The 17,668-nt window shown below is 35.5% G+C and overlaps 1 protein-coding gene across 6 annotated transcripts in view; it reads left to right on the top strand.

Moving 5' to 3' along the window:
* Positions 1–17,325, top strand: part of MTF2 (metal response element binding transcription factor 2) — a 72,768-nt gene extending 55,443 nt beyond the window's left edge. For 5 of the 6 annotated variants that reach the window (XM_045897180.3, XM_064588810.1, XM_064588809.1 and 2 more), the window contains one exon: positions 127–17,325. In XM_045897180.3, the coding sequence (XP_045753136.1) occupies positions 127–484 (358 nt within the window). In that variant the 3' untranslated portion in view covers positions 485–17,325. The remainder of the gene's footprint in view (positions 1–126) is intronic. The other variant, XR_006794448.3, reaches the window with a different exon arrangement.
* Positions 17,326–17,668: the final 343 nt, after the last annotated feature.

Raw genomic sequence — 17,668 nt, 5'->3', positions numbered from 1 at the left:
TGATTTTTATGTCAGCAAGGGTATATACTTACAGTAGAGTGATAGAAAAAAATCTGAGAACATATTGTTTGGGCAAAGGATGCTTTATAAACTCAGTAGACAATTATGGTCTTTCTTGTTCCATAGATTATCTGACTCCAGAAAAAGAACTCGTACAGGAAGATCTTGGCCTGCTGCAATACCACATTTACGGAGGAGAAGGGGTCGTCTTCCAAGAAGAGCACTCCAGACTCAGAACTCAGAAATTGTAAAAGATGATGAAGGCAAAGAAGATTACCAATTTGATGAACTCAACACAGAGATTTTGAATAACTTAGCAGATCAGGAGTTGCAACTCAATCATCTAAAGAACTCCATTACCAGTTATTTTGGTGCTGCAGGTAGAATAGCATGTGGTGAAAAATACCGAGTATTGGCTCGTCGGGTGACACTTGATGGAAAGGTGCAGTATCTTGTGGAATGGGAAGGAGCAACTGCATCCTGACTGTAGGACTGAACATTATGTTCACTGCACTCTCATTTTCTGTAGGTACAGTTCAAAGCCCTAAAGGATAAAGGAGTCTGGCTTTTACTATCTTTCTTAAAAAAAAAAAAAAAAAAAAGTCAAAAAAATTCACAAAAGGAGATAATAACTAGCCTTAACATGTACCTGTCAATGTTATGGATATTGTCATAAAAAGATATCTTTTAAAAATCAGAACAGAGACTTAATTTTTTAAATCTTAAGATTTGTAGAATGTTTCTAGGATAGGATATTAAAAATGATTCAAATCCATGCATGGTGTTAGATAATTTTTCTAATTATTCCATTGAGTCAGTTTTTGTGATTAGTGGTTATCAGATCAAACAGATCATGTAGATAGATAGCACAAGTATTTGGAGAAACGTTGTCTGTTTTGTTACCAAAATGTTGGAAAAAATTTATTTCAATACCTTTCAGATTTCATAAAGTGCAGTGTATATAATGCCTACTAAAAGACTGTAAAATATTGAAATTTTCTTTCAAGCAAATGTAAAAAATATATTGAGCCTGTAAATTGCTCTGTGACTAGACTTCATTGTCGTCTTAATATATTCTTTGCATGTGCATATATATACACAGGTGTGTATATATATGTGTGTGATTATGTGACCTATGCAATACAAATTATGGGAATGGGCAGCTTTGGAGTATATATCCCATAATTCTTTTTTCAGGAATAGTTGCAGTATTTACACAGCAGCATTTCTTCTCAGGCTTTTATTGGGTGCTGTTGCTTGCTATGTATGAAGAGAAATGTGTCAAACAAATTTAAAGTTTAGTGTGTTCTGAAGAAGGGTGTGAACAACAGTGTTCATGGGCTTTTAGAATGCTTTTCACTTTCAGTCCTTGTAACTCAGCTGTTCAGTACCTAAAACCAATTCAAATAATATGAACATTATCTCCTACTAGAAGTAACGTTTTCAAGTTTTCATGGCACATGATGATTGTAAATGTCTCTCAGTTTTAACAGTAAGTCTATAGGAGTCCCGTGAAGATTCCTGAAATGTCTGTAGTAACTGTTAGTCATGTTGAATAAGTGTAGTATGAACAAAGTATTTTATTGCACAGGGTTAACAAACAGTATGTTGCCTGACAAGGCTACTGCTGTTTTATTACAACATTACCTCTTGTTTTTATAAAATGTACCAAGATTTAAATTGATAACTTTATTTTACATGTAAAAAAACAGTTTCTTTTATCACCAGTGTTAGTTGTCTTCTGTTTCTTTTTGTTTTGTTTTGTTTGTTTGTTTTCTTTTTTAGCCAAAGAGTAAACAGAAGAATATTCTTATTTTGGTGGCTATTCATTTTACTCTTAAAAGTGATTGGTGGATTTTGCCTAAAAATTGGGGAATTTGCCGCCAAAATGAAAAATATGTAAAGTGTAGTGGTTACAGAGCGGTAAGAATGTGGGTTAGTACTTATTTATTCCATTGATTGATTATTTGACTGTTTATAAAGAAAGTTGCTTTATTTCTTTAAACATCTTCAAAAGATGACCTTTTCTTGTCACATTATAGCCAAAAGAAGCAGAGAACTTCGTTGTCCTGCATTTGGTTCCTGGTTGGCCAGGTATAAATGAGCTTTACAAAAGTGCAAATTAAAAACTGTCACTTCTGTTTACCTCCACCAAAACTTGATTTTCCCCTAGCTATTAATTTAAAGTTGCCTTTCCTGCAGCTGCAATATTTTGAATAACACACAGAGTTTGTGTTGATTTTGAATGTTTGTTTATATCTAGGGGTAATGGAAAATGTAAATCCCGTGTAACCTTATTCACTCCACCTGTATCATATTATTTCATTTTTCCCAAAGTCCTTTAATTCTAACTGAACACCAGCAGTATTTTAGTAACTCTTTCTTTAGTATACCTGGAAGATGATTTATTAAGCTGAACTGTCTTTAGACGTAATTATTGTGAATGTCTGTTTTATTTTATCATGGTGGTTCCACATGGCTCTGATGTTCAGTTTGTATTTTTGGAATTGCTTTACTTAGAATTAAAACAGACCAACATTAAATGTGTGTATTTTTTAAAGAGCTAATGAGTTTTGCTTCTGTATTTGCTTGAAAATACACACTGATGCAGTGGATGACTGCTTTTATTTAGTCAGGGAGCTAAGGATTTTCCAATTCCATTGTAAATATGTTCACTTGAATTAATCTTTATGAAACTTGGCTTTTATTTTCCGCTTGTCCCTCAAATAATATTAATAATTATTGCATGTTCATCTAAAATGATCCTTTAAAAAAAAAACTGCTTAATCAGCTCGTACACTTCCTGCTTGAAAGACAGTATATCTCCCTCTATCTACCTTGTCCCCAAAATTCAAAAAAAATTCAGACTTTTCAACTGTTTTTTTCTTTTTGCTTATGTAGAAGGTGTCAGATTCACATCAAAGGATTTTGGTTTTCTTTCCTTAAAAGCTTTGCTCCTAGACTGTAGAAGGAAAAGATGTAAAAATAGTATGCCTTACTCGTTTTAATTACATTTTTATTCAAAACAATACGTTTTTATAAATATCCTGATGATGATTAAGTATGGATTCTTATATGATCTAACTAGATCAGAATATGAGCTATCAGTTATTCTATAAATTCTAATGTACGAGTAATGAAGTCAGATCTTGCTAGTCATCTTTTGTTACTAAATGTTTAACAAGTGAATGTTTACTAATGTGTGAGTTGAGGATTCCTCTCCCCTTATATTTTGCAAGTTATGTCCAGCTGTACATGTTTGGTTTCTGTTGTGTATATATTCAGAAGATTTCTGTTAATGAGCCTTGGGGGTAGAACTAATTCTTCTAAACTACTTGGTTGAGTTTCTACCAGGTACTATTAAGTTTTGGTTGGAGCATGATCTGACTTGCATAGTTACAGCAGACTGTTGTATATGTAGTTCTAGAGTTGTTTGAATGAGGATGTGATGGCACAGGAAGATGTCCCTGCAACTTTGGGAAATAGTAAAAAAAAAAAAAAAAATGCCCTGTTTAATGTGGGGAAGTTTTCCTCTTTAAATTATATTTGAGTACTTCTACAAATACCCACTCCCAAAAGTCTCCTTTGGTTTCTTCTGTGGCAGTCGATCAGTCATCTTCTTTCCTCAGGAAAATAAAAACTTGGCAGTTAAATGTAAAGTGAGAATTTTATCTGCATGGATTCTTTTCTAATTAGTAGCAGTTAAGAAACCAGATGTCAGACTGATAAAAATTTAGAGATGAGAGAAGCTATGAAAGCAAACTGATTGGCTCTCTGAATATCAGCAAATAGAATGGGATTAAGTACAATATTTGTAATTTTTAAGTTATATCAGGATGTCTTGGAGCAATAGCTAGATCAAAATATTATACTGTCTTTATGTTTAAAATTAGAATAAGACTGCAAATAAACTAGCTCACTCTATTTTTCTCCCCTTCCCTTCTTACCCAGCAAAATCCCTCTTTGCTTCCTCCCCTTGCATTTTCTCTTTCTTAGAGATGATGAGTATTGAAACTGTATGCTTAGTAATAGTAACTCCTCACTTTTGCAACATCTTCAAGGAATGTGATATCTCGTTCAAGAAAATTCCACTGGATTTAAGCAAACAAACAAATGAACAAAACTTCCATAGATGATAAAATGTACTTATTGGATAAAACAAAACAAAAATATATCTTGTTCAAAATCATTAGTCTAATTTTTGTTCCTTGTATTTACCAAAAAGTATTCAGTCTTTTCTCTCTTTTTCTTTCATGCTTTCACAGTAAGGGTGATACAGTCTCAAAACAGGCACAGATTGGTTCATGGGGGCCAGAAGGCAGAAAAAGTCTTAGATAATGGTTTGTGGCCCTCCAGAGCTCAACTCTATCCAACAAAAATCTTATTCCTTAGTATTTAATTACTTTCATTGAGTTTTCTTGAATATCACAGGAGTAGCACTGACACTGAGTTCATGGAACAAAAAATATGCAAGATTGGTGCTACAAAACTATGGTAGATAATGGTTTTAAAATTTGGAGGGCTCTGTTCAATCTTAAAGTCATAGTGTGAGAGATAGTCTGCACATGCCTATGAGCTTCTGCTGTCTCCCTTGTGGATGTTTATGTTTGATCCTTAGTGCTTTTGTGTGTGGCCTAGGCTTGGGAATTAAATAAAAGTAGCTTACATTTGTTATTGAGTTCTACCAAGTTTATTCAACCCATCATTAATTATGTCAAGTGCTGAAAAAAAATGTTGGTATTATCTGAGTATCTAGCAGCTAGTTGAAAGGTTTATTTTATTTTATTTTTAAGATTTTTTATTTATTTACTTGAGAGAAAGAGTGAGAGAGAGCGAGTGGGCACAAGGGGTTGGGGAGAGGGGCAGAGGGAGAGGGAGAAGCAGATTCCTTGCTGAGCAGGGAGCCCGACGTGGGGTTCAATCCCACGACCCTGGGAACATGTCCTGAGCCGAAGGCAGACGCTTAACTAACTGACCCACCCAGGTTCCCCTGAAAGTTTTTTTTTTAAGTAACTTTTTCATATCAAGCAGAAGTTAAAAGTAAGCTTACCAAAAACAGTTCTTTTAAAAAATCAAGTTTTTCAAATGTTTGGAAGTCTTAATTACTATTATAGTGTTTCTATAAATTAATAATTGGCATATGTAATTTTAGATACATAACAATTTATATAAGTAAATAAATTACATTAAATTAAATACTCAAAATGAGGTTGTAAATTTAAGTTAAATGTTAATAGCATCTAGTATAAATAATATATGCTTAGTGAAGGATTATGATTAGTATTGTTTTGGCCGTTAATTGACCCCTTACATATTTTATCTTTAGTACTATTAGTGGAATGTAAGGGAATTTTACCTATACAGAATTTGAGACAAAAACAAGATTTTCTGGGGCACCCAGGTGGCTCAGTCGGTTAAGCATCTGAGTCAATTTCAGCTCATTTGGGATCTCAGGGTTGTGACATCAAGCTTGAGATCGAGCCGTGTCAGGCTCTGCACTGAGCGTGGAGTCTGCTTGAGATTCTTTCTCCCTCTGCGGCCCCCCATCTGTGCTCACTTGCTCACTCTCAAATAAATTAGAATCTTAAAAACAAACAAATGAGAATTTGGGTCCCCTTTGCAAAATATATAAAGCTTGCTTAGATATCTGTGAAGTTAAACTTTTCCTTGAGGATGAAGCATATTGGAGAGGGTTTTGGAAAAGAAAGCCTATTAGCTCATCTAAGATTTGTAGAGGCACAGTTTGGTTCCTGTATTCTTTTATTACCAAATCTCTTCCAGAATCCAAGAGCGGATCTGTAACAGGTCTGTTTTTTACTTTGTATTATAATTTTGCATAACCTGGTATTTTAGACTTTTTATGTTATTTTTTACTTTTTATGTTATTTTTATCTTTGGATGTAAAGTTTCCAGTGAAGAATTTTGTCATCAGAAACTCGTTCTTAATACCTCTTAATAAACTATAATTTGTTCTTTAAGCAACTTTTTTTCTTTTAAGATATTTATTTATTTGACAGAGAGAGAGAGTGAGAGCACAAGCAGGGGGAGAGGCAGGGAGAGACTGCTGGATCCCAGGACCCTGGGATCATGACCTGAGCCAAAGGCAGATGCTTTAATGACTGAGCCACCCAGGCGCCTCCTTTAAGCAACTTTTAAGCCATTAAATGAGACCAGAAGTATTTAAAATGCCACTTTATTAGAAGATTTTTCTAGAATGTATTAAGTACTTCATGTTTTTAAAACACTATCTTTAGCATGTTAACCTTCTCCTAATTACTGAGAGATTGTGAACATTTATTTTATGTTGCTGTAATATGGTGGTACTCTCAGGGGTCTAGATGTGGGTAGGGGCATCAGTCATTACTCTTTTTTTTTTTTAAGATTTTATTTATTTATTTGACAGAGAGAGACACAGCTAGAGAGGGAACACAAGCAGGGGGAGTGGGAGAGGAAGAAGCAGGCTCCCCGCAGAGCAGGGAGCCCGATGCGGGACTCAATCCCAGGACCCTGGAATCATGACCTGAGCGGAAGGCAGATGCTTAATGACTGAGCCACCCAGGCGCCCCAGATCAGTCATTACTCTTAATGACTTAGGCTAGGTGGTGCTTTTATATTATTCTTGTCTGCTTTACTATATCTTCTGTGGCAGTGCCTATGTTAATAAACCACATTTATTTACAGTGCATTGAGTGGCTTTCTCCCTTTCCTTTCTCCCACCTAGCTTCTAAACATTAATTTGCTGTAGAATGGAAAAAAATTAAGCAAGGTTTTCTGGGACAAAGAGATAACCACATAAATAAAATTTTAAACTTCATTTTACCCAACTTCTGATTTTTTTGTTTTAGATTCTTGAGTGGGTTTTCAAGAGTGATTTCCTTTGAAAAAGTAGCTGGCTTTTTAAATATTCATTACTTAAAATAATCTCTCATTTTGTTTTTCTTGCTTCCTATTTTATAATGTGTAAGTGGTTGAGATTTTTAGAAATCTGACAGCGGAGTAAGTTAAGACTGTAATGTAGGTTATTTTGTGCCTTAAGATAACTTCTTGGAAAACAGCACCATTGTTTTCTATTAACTCGTAAGTGGAGTAAGATAAAAGCAAAATTGCAATATCATTGGACCAGTTATAAATCTGCTCTTGGATTCTGGAAGAGATTTGGTGATAAACAGGAACGTCGGAACCAAAACTGCCTCCGTGGCTTATAGTTGAGCCAGGTGGCTTTTCTTTTCCAAGAGGTATTAGATTCAATGGCTTATGCCCTCTCTGTATTATGGAAAAGAGAAAATAGTGTCTTGTCTAGTGTGGACTTGTCATATAAGGATGGCAAATTGACATGGCTTTATTACATGCACATACATAATGGTCATAAAGTAGCTTAAAGGAACAGAGAAGAGATGGTATTTCAATCAGAGCAATAATTAACTACTAATTTCCATAACTTTATAGGTTAAATGAGTGCAGGAATTGATACTAGTAATTTAACTTTTTGGTGTTTCAAGTGCTGAAGTTGACTGCAATTAAAATGTCAAGGGTCAGAGGATCGTAATTTCTAAGAAAATAGGTGTTTTAGCAAAATCATGTAAACTAATGTTTGTCAACTAAATTTATTTTTTGTTTGTTTGGTTTTGGTGCAAAAAGGTGGTTTTATTAAAGCATGGGGACAGGACCTGTGGGCAGAAAGACTAAATTTGGTTTGTTTTATGAACTTGGCTAAAATCAGGAAAATGTAAAATTTTAAGTTACCCATGCTTGTTACTTTTTTTATGTGGAAGGTATAATTTAAAATGTTTCGGTGGGACTAAACTCTTGATTTTTTAAAAAAATATTTTTGAAATGATTTTCAAAAGTTTGAAAATACTTTTTTTAAAATTTTTCTTTTTTAAAGATTTTATTTACTTGTCAGAGAGAGAGCGAGTTGAGCACAAGCAGGGGGAGCAGCAGGCAGAGGCAGAGGGACAAGCAGACTCTGCCCTGAGCAAGGAACCCGATGTGGTACTCGATCCCAGGACCCTGGGATCATGACCTGAGCCAAAGGCAGATGCTTAACTGACTGAGCCACCCAGGCGTCCCTGAAAATATTTTAAAACTAAGTTTGTACTTAGAAGGTAGTACTTAATATAAAGGCTCGTGCTCTTTAAAATACAATTTACATTTATTTGGGGGCCGTTCCTACACAAAATATATATGCTGTCAGCCATGTTATTATAATAGATTTTATCTGCTAATGGAAGATGCCAGTGTCTTAGATAAGCAAAATTAGCAAAATACAGTCATACATATATTTGGAATCTGAGGGCTTTATATTTGGTTTAGGCTCACTGAAATTAATTTTGTGTTCCTTAAGCACACTACTTAAAAAAGTAAAAGTAGGATAACTTAGAAACATGGCAGAGTTAAAAGGGGAGTGCTGGGTTAAATTTTTTTAATAGAGAATAACAGAATATTGATCCATACCTAATACCAAGTTAGGTTGAAAATGTAAACCTTCACTATTAAGAACATTAAGATTTATATTGCAGTGAAAAGACCATGATAAAATAGAACTTCATCTATTCATCATGATTATTTGCTTTAGATAATAGCATGATTTTTTTTTTTTAATTACAGCGTATATGAGAATATACTTTGGTTTTACATCTTTTAAAATTGTATCCTTAACACAGGACATTTTAAATTGAGAAGTTGCACTGAACTCAGTTTAAGATAAGCCACTGCTTATTTACAAATAAAATTCATTTCATAAATTTAGGTAAAATATAGTTTTAGTAAAATAAAACTCAAATCTATTTCCTAAGAACTTCATTATTGTTCTTTGAAAATAAAAACAAAGTTTATTTTTCTGGATGTTTCAACTGCTATTCTACTGAGGTGTTTGTATTAGTTTCCTAGGGCTGCCTTAACAATTTACCACAAACTTGGTAGCATAAAACAACAGCAATTTATCTCTCACAGTTCTTGAGGCTAGAAGTCTGAAATCAAGGTAGTGGCAAGGTTGATTCCTTCTGGGTAATAGCCAGCAATCCTAAGCTGTAGATACATCACTCCATTTCCTGCCTCCAATTTTATAGCTTTATCCTCTGTCAAATCTCTCTTCATAAAGGTGGCAGTTATTGAATTAAGGGCCCACCCTAAAGCCAGGATGATATCATCTCCAGATCTTTAACTTAATTACATGTGCAAAGACCCTATTTCTAAATAAGGTCCATTCACAGGTACTTTAGTTAGGACTTGGACATTGGTTGGGGAGGGGGGAGATACAGTTCAACCCACTTCAGTATTATTACAGGATTTTTTTTTTTTTGTATGTTTCAGTTCCTTAAAATGGTGTTGCAAACCATTTTGTGCTATTGTTTATTCAAATGCAACACTCATTCTTGGAATACCTACAAGTTGCTGTGAAGAAAGATGAAATACTAGGAGCCTTGGTCTGAATTCTTAAGTTATGAAGGGCAGAGACATAAATACAGCTAAATTTAAGGTGAAATGTGGTAAGTACTATGGAATATTTGTCAGAGTTCCATAGGAACCTGGAGAGACATTAGAGAAAGACTTACTGACTTATTATTTGGATTTGGCTTTGAAGGAGGGTCAGCTTTTGACTGGCAAAAATAGGATAGGATAAGAAACAGTATAAATAAGTTCAGAGATGGATGTTGGTTAAGGGGGTTTTAAGAGGTATAGAGAATGGCACAGTTTGGGGAGGTAGGTCATAAACATGAGAAACAACATTGGAAAAGATGACTACAAGTATCCAGATAGGTGCTATATATATCACTAGAGAAATGAGATTGTGTTGGACTGCAATATTTGTTAGGTTGTACCTTGAGGAGTGGGTTAGCTTAAATATACAGGCTAAGGGAGAGAAAATCTCAGCAGTTCAAAATGAAGGAGCAGAGTAAGAATAGGCCTGGAGTTGAGACTGAACCATCTCACTTGGTATTTTGGTGTCTGTTGTATTTCAAGAGACTACTGGGAGGAAAATGTGAAATAGAGTTACCTTCATCCCTTAGTGTTCTCTTTCCTGGGAAGATAGGAATGTGTATGTTCAGCTATTGAAAGGGGTCAGAGTGGCAAGAGGATTTGAGAAGGGAGAGGTTTTTTCCTGGGGCCTGGCTGTGGAGGACATTTGAGAGAAAGGAATTACTAGGGAAGACTTAATGAAGGAGTTTAAACTGGGACAAGAATGATCTGAACCTGTAGAAAAGGGAGCACAATAGGGCATTACAGAGTGCAGGAGGAAGAAGCGAGGTCATGAAGCATACACAAAAGGGTTGTGATCTGATGTGGGTGAGGCTGGAAAAGATGAGGATTCTGATGGGCCTGCTGTGATGGGACTGCCACGCAATAGTATGTTTTGAGATTACTTTGGCACTGGTATGTAGGATCACTTAGAGGAAAATGGTGTGAATGCCAAACCTAGATTTACATGGAGGTGAATTTGAGGTAGTAGAAGCAGTGGGAATGCTAGAAATATGAGAGTGATTAGGGAGCTGAGCTGACAGTACTTGATGACTGAGCAGCTAAGGGGTCTTTTTAAGTTTTGAGAACCTGAAAAGCCTAGTGATATTAAATGGAACAGAGAGGAGCAGGCCTACTTAACAGCAAAGAAGGAAGATAGGCTTGGTTGGAATAAAAAGTTCATGCTTGAAAGTAATGGAAGAAGTAAAGAAGTAGGTGGGGTTAGGACCATGTTACTGGGCATTTCCCAGAAGCTTATGTTCTTTATTATTAAAAATTTGTTCATTACCATTCATTAAGCAAAGACCTAAAACTTGAGTAAGTTCCTTTATGGTGGTACTGTGGCAGGTGTGTAGAAAATTTTCAATAAAAATATGAGAGTTTTCTGTCTTAGGTATTATCATAGAGAAATAATTAGTTTAGAGCAGATTTATGGTGTTAGCTGAACAAAAGCAAGTAATAACCTGTATATATCGTGGGAAACTTGTGATTTATTCTGAAGCAAAAGCACTTGGGGGTCTTTCCAAGAGAATACTTTGTGGGGCTTTTTAGGTGGACACTTGTGGATTTGGAAGCCCGTTTTGTGCTCTAAAGTGGTGTTGCATAAAAAGGTTGTAATAAAAATCGTAATTGGAAATAATTTCTGAAAAGAATATTGAAAATAATGTGCAAATAGTTTGATTTTTTAAATGAATGAGGAAAAGAGTGTACTGGAAAGAAAAATTAATGATAATACTTAAAATATTAATAAGATATTCATAGTGATAGTAAAGTGTCAGGTGGTTTTCTTGGCTAACACTAAAAAGCAGCATTAAAATATTTCAAGTAATTACTGAATCTGACCTCATTGAAAAATTACACTATTTTTTCTTTGGTATTGAGAAGTATAAATTTAGGTTTAGAAAATGACAAGCATGTTGCCATAGCCCGGTAATAGGGAACCTTAAAAATTAACTAAATATTACAATTAACAAGTAATTCATCCCTTTTATACGTAACCTGGAGTAGTTTCCGATTCTGGATTTTCCTGTTATAGAAATTATTCTCACTTGGGGTGAAGAGTACTCCTTTTCCATAGCTAAGCCTGACTTGGAGGAAATAATGCTAATGTTTCTAACGTATTGCTTTTCTGCTTAACCCCAAATTGTTTCTCAGCTGGCACCAAAAGGGAGAATTAATGAAGTAGTCCTAAGAGAATGAAGCTGTGGTTTAGAAGAAAAGGGCATTGGATGTGGTAGATGAGAAAAACAAGGGAGGAAATCTTCTATCAGTTTTTTTCCTTAAAAGGAAAAGCTTTACTCTTTTCTAACTATGATATAAAAGTAAATTCGTACAACACAAAACTCTGAAAATCTTTCATTCTACAGTCCAGAGATAATGGTATATAAATATAGCCTTAAACTTGTAGACTTATTTATTTTTACTAAAAGGTTATGTTTTGAAACTTCACATTTCACTTAATAAACGGCCTCATCTTTGCATTAACAAATACTGTGTTTTAGGCCTTGGGCTGGGTGTAGTGGATAGAATAGACATTCTCTCTGCCTTCAGAGATTAGAGTCTAGTAGAGGGTTTGTATACATTAATTATGATATATTGTGGTCAGTGCTTTGAAACAGAAGTGTAGAGAGAGCACATAAGAAGGATACAACCTAAGTTTGAGGGATCTGGCTAAATTCTTGGAGCAATGAATGACAAAGCTGACTTAGAAAAATGAGGAATTGGTGAGTCCTGAATACTAGTCTTTCTCCCCAGTTTCTGTCACCGCTTGAGGGGCAGATTCTTTGCTTTTGTGTTCAAAGTACTAGACATAGTAATGCTCAAATTTTTCTTATTCTAAAATATTAAACCTTGCCCTAGAATATTGTGATAATTGCAACTTGTATTAGATGCTTTGAGGATATAAAAGTATTGCATCCTGAACTTCCCTTGGGTGCCAAAAAGGAAATACTCTGATAATATATGGGCCATTTGCTAATGTTTTCTAATCTTTCCCTGTTTCCCTGTCTAAACAAACTGGTCTTTGTTCATCCTTTTCTTCTTTGCTGTATGTATAAGGGATAGTGGAGTAGTAATTGCTAGCATATGTTTTTAAATTTATGTCCTTTTGGCATTTAAGAATTTGCAGTAGCTTGTATTATATTTAATAAGTTGCTTCTCAATCATATCTGCCATATACCTTAATTCTAAGATCCTTTACAGCAAAAAGACTTTGTTACTTTCATGGGTGAAGGAAGCAATCATTCTCTGTTCAAGATTTTCATTATATACCTGTATACCCGGATTGTCCACTGAAAAGTCAGCATTTGAAAAAGTAAAGGATAGCTCGCTCCTCTGTTGAGATTCACTGAATGCTGATCCTGCAACATTGCAAATAGATGTGGCTTTCCCAAGGTGGTGTTCTGATCACCACTTCATTGTAGTATAACCTCTGGACACATATTTTAGAATATAGAATTCCAAAAGAAAAAGGTTGACTTTTCTTTCATATTTCATGTAAAAACAATCAAGTTCGATTCCTTAAGTTCCCTGAAATAGAGTTTCCCCTTTCTACTAATAATTCTTAAGGATTGAGGTAACACCTAAAACAACAATCTGTTTTTAACTGAGAATTTTTTTTAAAAGGAATTAAATTATATCACTCGTTCCTGTCTTCATTCAGAAATATGTACATATATATAACAATACACTAATAATGTCTGTTTCGGGTATATCCATCTGTACCATTTTGTTTTAAAGTTTTATTTGGAATATATATTCACAAGTTGCAAAATATACACACACATAAACAGACACACAGGGAGTCCCTGTGTACTGTTTCCTTCAATGGTAACATCTTGCATATAGTACAATATCAAATCCAGAAAATTGATGTTGGTACAATCCAGAGTTTATTCAGATTTCACCAATTTTACAAACATTTATTTGTGTGTTTATATAGTTACATGTAATTTTATACATAGATTTGTGCAATTACCACAATCAAGTTACAGAATTGTTTCATTACAAGGCTGCCTTTATAGCCACTTTCCCTTTCTTCCCTCCATTCCTAACACCTGGCAATCACTAATCTCTTTTCCATCTAATTTTGTTATTTTAAGAATATTACATAAAAAGAATCATACAGTATGTAACCTTTTAAGATCCCCCTCCCCCCACTAAAAATTCCCTTGGGGTTCATTCAAATTATTACATGTATCCATAGTTCCTTTATTGCTGCATAGTATTACATGGTAAGGATGTATGAGAATTTAACCATTCACTGTTTTTTTTTTTTTAAGGGGGGGCAGGGCAAAGAAAATCTTAATCACACTCCATGCCCAGTGTGTGAGCCTGACGTGGGGCTCCATCTCAGAACCCTGAGATCATGACCTGAGCCAAAATCAAGAGTCAGATGTTTAACTGACTGAGCCACCCAAGCGCCCCCTACCCATTGACTCTTTGAAGGGCATGTGGGTTGTTTCTAGTCTGAGGCTGTTAAATATGAAGCTGCTATATGTAACTTGTGTATAGCTTTTTATGTGCACACTTTTATTTCTCAGAGTAAGTGTCCAAGAGTATAAATGCTGGGTTGCATGGTAAGTGCATGTTTAATTTTATAAGAAACTGCTAATATATTTTCCAGTGACTACCACTTTATATCCCACCAACAATGCATGAGTGATCTAATTTTTCTTGCATCCTTGCCAGCATTAGGTGACTTTTAAAAAATTTTAGCTAATGTAAAATGTTACCTTAGTTTCAGCTGTTGGTAACTTTTATTTTAGCCATTTGGGTAGTGATACTTCATTATGGTTTTATTTTTTAAAAAAAGATTTTATTAGTGTGAGCAAGCATTTGTGAGCATGTGCACAAGTGGGGTGAAGGGCAGAAGGAGAAGCAGGCTCCTCCCCGCTGAGCAGGGAGCCCGATGGGGGACTAGATCCCAGGCCCCTGGGATCATGACCTGAGCCGAAGGCAGACGGTTAACTGAATGAGCCACCCAGGTACACCTTCATTGGTTTTAACTTGAATTTCCCTAATAGCTAATGATGTTGAACATCTTTTCACATGCTCCACGTATTTCATGTTTTTTACCCATTTTATAACTGATCTGTTTTTTTACTTTGAGCTTTGAGAATTCTTTATGCAGTTCACCTGTGAACAACACGAGTTTGAGCTGTACATGGTCAACAGTATAATCTAGTCCTTTTTTCGGATAGGTAGTTCGCATATATTTTCTCCTTTTCTGTAGCTTGCTTTTTCCAACCCCATAACAGGGTCTTTGGTGGTGCAAAAGTTTTTACTTGTGATGAGTTCTAGTTTATCAGTTTTTCTTTTTATGCATCATGCATTTACTGTCAAGTGTGAAAATTTAGTCTAGCCCTAGCACTTCTAGGTCCTGAAGATTTTTTAATTTTTTTGAAAAGCTTTGCAGTTTTCTTACATTTAAATTCATGTTTTTACCTGTTTATTCGAATTGCCATAGCACTATTTAAAAGGCTGCCTTTTTTTTTTTTTAAGATTTTATTTATTAGAGAGAATGAGCAGTGGGGAGGGGCAGAGGGAGAGAGAAAAAGAGAGGGAGAAGCAGACTCCCCACTGAGCAGGGAGCCCGGTGCGGGGCTCAAGCCCAGGACCCCGGAGATCATGACCTGAGCCGAAGGCAGAGCTTTAACCGACTTTACCACCCAGGTGCCCCTAAAAGGCTATCTTTTCTGTATTGCTTTTGCACCTTTGTCAAAAATCGGTTGGATTTGTTTGGTGTATTTCTGGAATCCCTGTTCCATTATATGTCCCTCCACCAGTATCACAGTGTTGATTACTGTAAATTTTATTCTTTTTAAGAATTGTCTTAGTCCTTTTGTCCTGTTCTTAGTGTTTTGCCTTTCCATATACATTTTAGAGTAAGCTTGTATTGGTCTACAAGAAAATTTTGCTGGGGGTCCCTGGGTAGCTCAGTCAGTTAAGCGTCCCACTCGATTTTGACTCAGGTCATGATCTCAGGGTTGTGAGATCAAGCCCTGCAGCAGTCTCTGTGCTCAGTGGGGAGTCTGCTTGGGATTCTCTCCCTCTCCTTCTGCCCCTGCACTTGCTCTTTAAAAATAAATAAATCTTAAAAAAAAGTCTTGCTGGAGGCGCCTGGGTGGCTCAGTCATTAAGCGTTTGCTTTTGGCTCAGGTCATGGTCCCAGGGTCCCGGGATTGAGCCCCGCATTGGGCTCCCTGCTCTGCGGGAAGCCTGCTCCTCCCTCTCCCACTCCCCCTGCTTGTGTTCCCTCTCTTGCTGTGTCTCTCTCTTTCAAATAAATAAATAAAATCTTAAAAAAAAAAAAAAAAGCTTTAAAAAAATCTTGCTGGATTTTGATGGGAATTATGCTAAATTTATAGATTTGGAAGAATTGACCTTCCAATCCATGGCACGTGGTACATTTCTGTACTTACTTGGGCATTTAATCTTTCACCAACTTTGGTGATTTTCAGCATACAGGTCTATTCATGTTTTTTTAGATTTACACCTAACTATCATTTCCGTTGGAGTGATTGTCAATGGTATTGTGGTTTTTTTGTTTCCAATTTCGTTTTGAATATCAAGCAAGAATCCAGCAAAATGGAACCCTGAAATGTGTCTTTTTAAGCTGTCGCCTTTTCTTTCAGCTTTCTCCTACAAATAGCGTTACTAGTCCTTTTAGAATTTAAGTAAGGGTAGAAAGGTTATGTTTTTTAGTCCCTCCTCCCACTTGATATCCAATGTAAAAATAAACCCTTTGACATGTGATCATTACTGCCACTTGAAAACTTCCAGGACTGGGGAGTAGTCTCTTAATATAGAAAGGAGTTCATTTCAGTGATGGATACTGATTCTCTGTTCATTTTGCTGTTGACTCACGGTCATTGAAGACCTCCACATTTTTCCCTGCTTGGCATTTTCTCGCCTTTTTCTTTCAGATACAGGGATCCAGAGTCCCACCTCAATGTGCCCTCTTTTCATGTAACATCATAAAATGATGGTCTGGATTCTTTATTCTGTGCCCCTTTTCCAGAGAGACATTAAGTGTAGCGTAGCTCTAGTTTTTAATGACACAAACCTTCCAGAAACTCAGACACCTAAAGGTGATGGGAGTGCAGAAGCAGAAAGGTGCCTAAGGAATTCTATCAGCTTGTAGGGGAAGAGTGTCTTGTCTGGATGGTATGAAGGAAATGACCAATAACCAACTTCCACCAAGCACTGGACTCTCTTATATGTGATTTTAACCAAGTTTTAAGATGCTATCTAAAATGTTTCTACACACAATAGGCTCAAAGGAATTTTGATTTCCCAGTATTACCCAGTTAGCAGATGGTCCAAAGATAATAGACACCAGAATCCCAAGTTGTGTTGGTTAAAAATTAAGATTCTAGAGCCATATTAGAGACTAAACAATTTATGGTGTGGGGTTAGAGGAGTGGAACAAGCTCTTTGAGGGCTTATTTAGCATTCCAAACTTTTGGAGGTGATCTTTGCCTTTTTCCCCCCTGCTTCTGTATTTTGAGCACCTTATAGTTACAATGCATATTTGGGCAACAGATGAATAAGAACACATGTAAACAGAACTCCAATGCAAGGTAGAATGATACACAATCAGAAGTACAAAGAACTATGGGTTTTCAAATGGGAGAGCACACCTGGCTAAGATGAGATCAGTGAAGGTTTTAAGGATTAGACAGCATTTACAATAACTGGTAGATCAGTAAGATTTTCTTTGATTGTAATTTTTATTATATATATTCAGAACAGTATTCATTGCTCATTTAATATGGCTATTCACAACTCTAAAGAAATTTGAGCAACACTGCGTATTAAGATGAAAAGTTATTACATGCTGAATCATTTTTTTTTTAAATTTAAGATAAAGAATTACTTGGGGAGGCTTACAATTATAGGTACTCATTTTTTGTTAATTTTAAGACAATAACAATATTTAAGGATAAAAACACAACATAAAATTACATCTGAATTTGTAATTTATTTCCATGCTATTTCAACCACTTAATTGCCTTCTATACCTTGACATTCACTTACCTTCTATACCTTGACATTCACATGAAAGAACAGCACATCATTAATGACCCAAATGCAAATAAGAGTAAAACTCTAGGCCTTAAATATTGTAATTTAAGAGTTTATATAACTAAAAACTGAAGACAAAATCAGTCATTAAATGGTAAGTTGCTTAATCTTAGCGTAATTT

This window comes from Mirounga angustirostris, unplaced genomic scaffold, assembly GCF_029215605.1.
Source record: "Mirounga angustirostris isolate CCGP_5_RB_7025 unplaced genomic scaffold, mMirAng1.0.hap1 SCAF_4, whole genome shotgun sequence".
Lineage (NCBI taxonomy): Eukaryota > Metazoa > Chordata > Mammalia > Carnivora > Phocidae > Mirounga > Mirounga angustirostris.
Note: the sequence above shows the minus strand (reverse complement) of the source record. Positions and strands in the feature narration are given on the sequence as shown.